General features: G+C 32.2%; 1 protein-coding gene across 1 annotated transcript; it reads right to left on the bottom strand.

Annotated features, from left to right (window-relative positions):
• Positions 1-1,894: 1,894 nt before the first annotated feature.
• LOC108461186 (polyadenylate-binding protein 2-like) lies at positions 1,895-6,616 on the bottom strand. Its single transcript, XM_017760923.2, has 6 exons — positions 6,387-6,616; positions 6,184-6,286; positions 5,677-5,750; positions 2,619-2,810; positions 2,368-2,489; positions 1,895-2,224 (listed from the first exon to the last, which is right to left on the bottom strand). Exons 1-6 carry the CDS (start codon positions 6,432-6,434, stop codon positions 2,176-2,178), a joined length of 588 nt encoding a protein of 195 aa, XP_017616412.1. The 5' UTR covers positions 6,435-6,616; the 3' UTR covers positions 1,895-2,175.
• Positions 6,617-8,580: the final 1,964 nt, after the last annotated feature.

Consider the following 8,580-nt stretch of genomic DNA (forward strand, 5'->3'; position numbering starts at 1 on the left):
AATTTTACAATGTCAGAAACAATTTGCAATAGTTGCAAGATTCATATCAATATTCCAAGCAATATTAATAAAATGGACTGCATCCAGGACATTAATCTTTTTAGGATTTATTTCTCCTTTCTTGTAACCTTCGAAGATACTAGAATAAAAGCAACGCTGATAATAAATCTTAACTGCTCTAATAATTCCAGTATCACATAGTTTAATTTTTAATGTTGAATTTAGAGGCAAAAAGAATAATTCAACGTTTCTCAAGCCTACAATAACCTTGGGATGGGCTGAGCAATTTTCTACTATAAGCAATACCTTTCTACTTATCATTCTGGCATCAAACTAGGGAACAAAATCTTGAAAAGTAATGCAGTTATCCATGCTTGTTTATTGGCTCGATAATGACAGTTAAGATTGTCAATATTCACATGTTTAAAGTATCTAGGATTAACAAAATTACCAATAACCCAAAGAGGCACTTTATCTTAACCATCTCCATTGCAACAAACCACAACAGTAAGTCTTTCCTTATCTTTTTTTCGTCCTTTTAATTGCTTTGTAGCCAGTGAATGGTCTGCTTGCGAACAATAAAATGAGCTTGCTCCATCCAGATTATAGATACTCTTCCAATCAAAATTTTCCAATTTAGACATTATTTGAGGTAAAGCATCTTCAATACTCTCCATAACAACTAAACCACTTTCACCAAATCTTCTATAAGACTTAACCCTATGTCTTGCCTTGAATCATTCTAGCCAACCAATTGAGAAGTTAAATTTGGAATTTGCATCACCATACATTTTTTACAGAAACTATTTTGCTTTAGTTTGAATTATTTCTTCAATCATGTTTAGTTTCTCTTGATATTGGAAAAACCACTGATACAATATCTTCTTTAATTCAAGATATTTGGTTAATTTGTGTCTTTTAACATTGCTATTTTTATCTCTTTTCATAAATATTCAGATGACCTTTTAAGAGTATTTAATATTGTTGATTGGCTAAGAAATCAAATGTTTGTTGAACCCACTGTTGCAAATCTTTTTGACTTGAATAGGGATGCTCATTTTTTACTCAAATAATACTTTTCTCATCTCATCTGTCAATGTAGACTTTTTTACACTTTTCAAACGTGAAGCCATGAAAGAAAAGATTATATGAATTGCAATATTTTGATATGTACATGTGTTTATTTATAATAAGACTTTTAATCTATCCAATGAATACACACGTATTGAATTTTGAAACCAATAACTCTTTTTTCTTTTTGGCTACATGAACTGATTAATTAACTTTTTTTTTATTACATGAACCAATTAACTTTTATTCATTGCACCTACATGCATATTAAATTTTGATTTAAAAAAAAAGCTCATACATAAAGTATGAAATATTTTCTAAATTAATAAAATACTCATTTATCGATAAATTAATAATCTCAATAAAATATTTTTTAACCTCAATAAATTTTTTTTTAGGTCCCAAAGGTATTATTTTAGAGAGGTTTTACCATAGCTAGGGGCAAAGGCAGAGACTGATTAATAACTAACCAGAAAATAACTAGGTGGCGTTTGATTGATTTCTTTGATAAGTTAGAAAATCGCAATTATTCTAAATTTTATTTTTATTTAATTTAATTTTTATGATGTAATAATATATCTTTCATATGTAAAATAGTGAAAATAACTCAAAAATATCATATAAATGTGAATAATTTTTTATTTACTTAAAATATATTTATGAAAAATATATTTATGAAACATTTAGCAAATAATGCTTAAAAGTCATAAAACAAACCCTAAACCCAAAACTCAAAACTCAAAATTATAATGAAAAATTGAAAGAAATTAAAAAAAAAATAATTCAAAATGGAACCCATATGCATCCTAAATTGTACTTGTGGTTTTAAACATAAGTCTAAAAGGCTGATGATTCAATTCTTAAGAAACAAGTACCAACAAGAAGTTTCTTGAGGAAAAAGCACAAAGGGCAGCTCAACATTACTCAAAACATGTCTACATCATCAGACAACACAGAAGAAACATACTAAAGTAGTTCACCATCAATCAAAGTAGACCGCCAATTTTGTACCATAGCTTTGGCAAATCGACTTCAATTCGATACAACGAACCTCAGAGATGCGGATAGGAAAAGCATTCAGAACAACCAGTTCAATCCAAGTACCTAATAATAGGGGCTGTAACGCGTTGCCATTCTCAACCGTGGAACCTTCCTGCAATTATATAAGTATAGGATGAACATTTTAACATCTTTTATTAAGGTTGCAAAAACTGAAGACGGAAGTAAAATCATTTACTGAGATATAAGAAGCCAATCCGAAATTGAGATGAGAAAAACTACATCTATAGGACATACCCATATCCATATGGAGCAAAGAAATATGGAGCCATGAATGGACCCCTGGGTCGCATAAAAGGGTTGGACCGACGTGGACGATATTGTTTCATCCCAGGTATATTGGTCCGCTTAGCAGTGACCTAAAAAGATATAGATAAAGCACTTTGTATTTAAATAGTTTAAACTGAAGGTGTTATCCGTGGCTATTTTTCATGGTGTAGAAGACACTGTTTTCCTCTTCTTGAAAGGAAAAGAAAAACAAGTTTTACCTTCAATTGCCTGCCATGAAGTTCAGATTCATTCAAAAGAAGAGCTTCCTGGACAGCCTCAGCTTCAACGAACTCTACATAAGCATAACCCTTTGGCTGACCATACTTGTCCGTACGAATAGTAACCCTATTTACAGTCCCACAAGTCTGGAAATGCTGTTGAACTTCTTCAGGAGTACATGAATAATCCACCTGCATTCTCAGAATGTTTTAAATGTAGCCGGTAAGACGGACACAACAGGATATGAAAAATTAATAATAATAACAAGAAACAAGTGGCAATCAATTTTTATAACAAAATAGAGACCAAGTAGCAAACAAGGTCACCCGTGCAGCACGTTACTACTTACTAATCGCCTTTGTAAGAGAGATCAGACCAGCCTCAACAAAGACCAGTTCTTAGTTTACATACTTAACCGACCACTTTGCTCTGGTGTTTCAAATTAAGGAACGAGACTAAAGAAGCAAATGGTTAAAATTTCTAGAGCAATTAGTATTCACACAGGTCAGACATCGGTGATAGATGGGGTCAACACATTGATCAATGATCTTAACAACAGCCTAAGAAAATATAGATAGATAATATGAATTATGCTGCATTCTAGAATAAAAAATAGATGCTGAAACATCCTTGAAAAACTTAGCATTTAACAGTGAAGGAAAGGAAGGAGAAAAACAAAATCTTTGTTCATTTTCTTCTCCCATCTTTTGTGGTAGGGGGCGTCAAAAAAAATAATGATTATTAGAAAGAAACTGGCGATCCCTACTTGTCCCAAGTGATGAAATAAAAAGAGATCAAAGACCCCTCACCATAAGAAGTAAGACACCTAGAAATTCTTCGAGCATTGACCACCAGCAAAAGCAGCACTCTGGTTTGCAAATAAAACAGCAAATATCCACTGCTAGTCTTTACTCGGCAAAATGCGTCCTTTCAACTGATTTCAGACCGTTTCAGGAATCTTGAATCAAATTTTGTTTCTCCATCCATCCCGGGCCAAGTGCTCAAACCAAGACAATAATTTCACAACGGTAATGCTTATTTTTTTTTCCTCACTTTTTCCTGCTATTTAAAGTAATGTCGAATCAAAGACTTTTGCAAAATCCTTTCTTTTACAGGCTTTTTTTAAACATTTTTCTTGTTCTGTTTTTTTTCTGCCTTCAGATTTTCCTCATACTGAAAGGCTTGAAGTTTTTTTCCCTTCAAAATTTGACTCAACTTTTTAACACTCTTGTTTTTATCGTCTCTCTTAATCACATAAAAGTAGTATGGCCTGTGTGTTTTCCTAGCTCAAGAACATTTCTATAGGATATTTTCACCCAACCCCAGATACTAAATCAGAAAACTTGAAGAATGAAGCTTCACCTGCGATTGTAGTAAAAGATAAAGTCAACAAAGGATTCTAAACTGAGAATCCTTCACCATGTTAAATGACCAAATTTTACATTTGATACATAAAGAAGGAAATGCTCGCTTGTTGTAACAAGATAGGAAGTTGAAGCATTTCACAAGAGTGGAGAAAAGAGAAAAATAGTACATTAATAATGACGCACATCTATCAAATTAGATCTGTTCAGCTATCCATTATAGTTAATATACCATATAGTAAATGTAGTAAAGTTAACATATTCTAACCCTCTTAGTTAAGCAGCTTTTACCAATCCTTGAATTCCATACTTCAAAGACACTGCTCAAGCCTATAATTATAGTCAATAGACCTCAAAGTTTATGACTTGGGATTGTATCAAAAAAAAAAGTTTAAGACTTGGGAAAGGTAAGGACTAAGGAGAGGACAGCACATTAAAGGAATAAATCTCAGTTCATTAAGTCATGAACCAGGGTCAATGCAATATTATGGCCACGTCAAACCTATATGACCAAGCTAGGGCAAAGCTCATTTGGACAACTGCTGTAAAGAAGAAATATCCATAGCATTCTTCTACAACAATGATAAGAAAGCAAGAAAGTCCATCAACCATTTTTTTTCAAGAGAAAACATTTTACAAGAAATTATATATTATAGAAAGATAACTCTCTTTAACATTTATTTTCCTCAACATTGTAATTGTTCTGCATCGGCCTGGACAGATCATATCAAGAACTGAGATTGAACCATAGCAGACACCATCAATATTCAATCAGAAGCGGTCAGAAGGACTCAGAAGCAGAACTGGAGTTGATAATGAAAGGCTTCTGTTGCATTGAACTTTAAAGTATTAACAGATGCTGTATTCAACACTTATTGTAATGTTCTAAATGACTGTCTAGTCCGTTACATCTTTTGTTATACTCCATGCTCAGACAAAGCGAGGAATATGTAGCAATCAATGGCTGGTTTCTTCATGCAAATGGTGCACCTCTTGTACGAATATACCTCAAACAGGACTCCTAACACTAGCCATTAAGATACTGCTTGGTAGTGGCTCTTAATCCAGATTATACACCAGATGCATTAATATAACTGGACCACTAGTTAATTCAATTTGAATTATACCCAGATTTTAACTTCAGCTATGAAGATTAGTCTGAATGCCAGCAGTACTGTACCTTGGCTTAATCAGTTAGGAATAAGAATTTGCAAGTATTATGTAGATGATTTCATGATACTATATTCGTAAAATTTGGTTGTACCTAGAGGCTAGTGCACTTCATATTGTAAGTTTCAGCAAGATCAGTTTCATATTACAAGTCACTTAGAGCCCCTATAGGCCTACACAAAGGCTTTCATGACTGAAGCCTGAAACCATGGAAGTTGATTCTAAGGAAGCAAATGATTATATTCATCTCTGTTATTGAGAAATATCTGTCAATAAGCAGCCATAAGCTACACAGATAGTTAAATCGCATGCTAATTTCAGAATCTATGGGAAGAAAAACATAAGCTGTTTCCCAATTCCCACCACATTAAAATGCTTAAAGTTATCATCACGGCTTGACTTGTCCTATCAAATCACCAAAATCAAACTAATAATAAAAATAATAAAGAAAACAGTATCAGCACTGTTTATGGAGACCTATGCAAAGGCAAGCAACAAAATTAGAAAGGGAAAGAGGACTCACATTGCCCACAAACACTGATCGAGAATCCACTTCCTCTCGATTTGCCTGAGATGTAGCTGCAGCAGCAGCAGGATCTAGTTGCATAGAAATAAATATAGATAATGATTCTCAATACTTGTGCTTTCGATTATATCCAACAAGAACAGATGTACATACAACTCAAATTAAAGAACAAAACATTTGAAGGCAATCTTCATCTTGTATGACACACTTACCCTCTGGATTTTAACATTCCAAGTAATCATGAAAGTCAAAAACCATAAGTGATTTGCTTTCAATTGTAAAGCATTTTTCAGTATCTAAATAACAGATATAAAACAAAACGAAAGGATTTCTGAGATAGTTTAGCCATCATTGAAGTTACACATCACACCATTATAAATCAAAACCCAATTATAAGAATCCACAAGAGAAAATCCAAAGCAAGTCAATCAAATTATTATATTCAAACTAATTTTTTAAAAAAAAAAAACCCAAATCGTGCAACAAGGAGATAGGGGGAAAAACCTTGTACGGAACCCATCTCTTTCTCGACTTTAGCTTGCATCTCACGAAGAGCAGCGGCTTCTTCCTCCATCTCTTTTAACCTTTTCTTCATGTCATCAAGATCCTGCATATTACATAGAATTAGGGTTTTCTTACAATAGGGGGAAAACCCCTAACACTAAAAATAAAAATGTAAAAAAACAACAAATGTTGCTAAAAATTACTGCTTCAGTGGATTCAGCAGCTGCCATGTCTACATCGTCTCCTTCCATGTTTTTTTTTTCAAATTAATAGATCTTTTTTCTAAAGAACAGAAAAGAAAAATCTGATAGAAAGCAGCTGCTAGTTTTAGCTTAAGTAAGTTTTTTTTTTTCAATGCTAGAACCCTTTCGATGAATTTGTATTTTTCTTTATTAGGTAAATTCATTCATTTATTTGGTAAGATATTATTTTTATGAGATTTATTTAATATTTATACATTAATTCCTTATATACTATTTTTAGAATAAAATATTATTATTATTTGGAATTATGAACAATAAGATTATAAAAATGACACATAATACAAATAACATATAGATTACTACAAACTAATGTATAAATAATGGCTCCAGAATAATTTTAAAAAGAGATAGACAAATTGACAATAACTTGATCAAATTGATAAAATTTGTAATTTATAATAGATTTATGGCACACTTATGGTATAGGTAAAAAAAATTACGTGACAAATATATGTATTAAAAGTTCATATAGAAGAATAATGCGTTTTAATACACTCGAACCAACATCTTCTTATATTAGCAATAATACTCATGCCAATCAAAATAAAATTCAATTAAGTAAAATTAATTGAAGTTTTAGTTATAATAGTAAAGTAAAAAGTTTGTTATGGGTAGTGTTTTGGGTTTAAATCTTATTATGAGCATATTCTTATTGTTTTATTATTTATGGAAAGATAAAAACACACTAGTAAAAATATAACTTAATAAAAGGAAGGCTCACTCCTTCCGGAGAAATTTTCGAAGTATTGTTCGTCCGGAATAGACAAACCCCTCAATAGGTTAATAGTATTTTCCTCTCAACAAGTCTTTTTAGGCTCTTTGTAAATTCGAGAGGTAAAATTCTGACTCGACTAAAAGACAATAACAACCTATTGAAGTATCCTTTAACTCTGAACAAACAACACTTTGAAGACTCCTATAGAAGGACCCTCCATCCCCACAATTTCCAAAGGTTAATGTGTATTTTGAGCAATAAGACTAAGGATCAATGCACTGGTGCGAACAACAATGGCTGAAAGGTTTTCACGTCAGGATAGTCAATTCTGTATTTATTCTAGTTGTACTAGTCGGTGTTCGCCATTCAAGTAGCATATCAAAACATTCAATTTATTTTCTCACTGATAAAAATTTCAGCTCGTATTAGTCGCACCAATTTTTTTGCCCAATTATGATCATACTGGTGTCATGGATCAAGCTCGTGACGAATGCACACAGAATGCCTCATAGAGGTTAACTAATTAAATGTGGCTCATTTAATCCATTTGAACTAACCCGATTTGTGGAACACATGGAAAAACTCATTTATTTGAAGCTTTGGTGGCCCAATGAAACACTCCAATAAAACTAGAGTTACCATGACTAATATTATAAATCTTAAGAGATAAAGTTGTATGCAGTTTAAACTTTAATCATGATCGTCGATGTAATTGAATACTATTGAGAGGCTTCACTCAAATACATTTGTGTTGTAACACCCCCTACTCGTATTTCGAGCCTAGAATAGGGTACGAGGCATTACCGAACTTAATATGATCAATCATGTAAAAATCATCCATAAAATTTCTTCTAAATTAAAAACTTTTATACATATGTTTAACGTCCCTTATATGGGCCTATGGGGCCCAAAACATACATTCAGGGTGGTTCGGGACCAAACCGTAAATATATGAAACTTTTGCAACACTTAGAAAATTTTCACACTTTGGAGAGTCACACGCCCGTGTTTTCAACTCGTGTAACTCTCTGTTTATAACTTCATCACCCTTGTCAGTCGTACACTTCATATAAATAACAAGAAACGTGTATGGGCTCATTTCTCATTAAATTTCTCATATATATACACAATTTCACGTTATGTAATCATACAACATATATCATCCATATCTCTGTAATCTAAATATATTTTTATAACAACTTATCTTGATTTCATACTGTTTCATATTTAAGCTTAAATAACCAAAGTATTTGAAATATCATCTTTATGCAAATAGTACACATGAGGTATATAATACCATAATTATGAATAAACACATTTATCAAACATTTTCCATATTCATATACCAATGTCTCATGTCTCCATATATCAATAACTGTCATTTTCATGAATTTCGAGTTCAATTTCATAATTATTTGT

The sequence above is a fragment of the Gossypium arboreum genome, chromosome 13, assembly GCF_025698485.1.
Source record: "Gossypium arboreum isolate Shixiya-1 chromosome 13, ASM2569848v2, whole genome shotgun sequence".
Lineage (NCBI taxonomy): Eukaryota > Viridiplantae > Streptophyta > Magnoliopsida > Malvales > Malvaceae > Gossypium > Gossypium arboreum.

What these genes read in the sequence shown, in the direction of transcription:
- LOC108461186 (XM_017760923.2), bottom strand. Translation starts at nt 6,434, where the DNA reads ATGGAAGGAGACGATGTAGACATGGCAGCTGCTGAATCCACTGAAGCA. An exon ending in CTGCTGAATCCACTGAAGCA is followed by an intron (nt 6,287 to 6,386) that starts GTAATTTTTAGC and finishes TGTAATATGCAG; the next exon opens with GATCTTGATGACATGAAGAA. An exon ending in GATCAGTGTTTGTGGGCAAT is followed by an intron (nt 2,811 to 5,676) that starts GTGAGTCCTCTT and finishes CTGAGAATGCAG; the next exon opens with GTGGATTATTCATGTACTCC.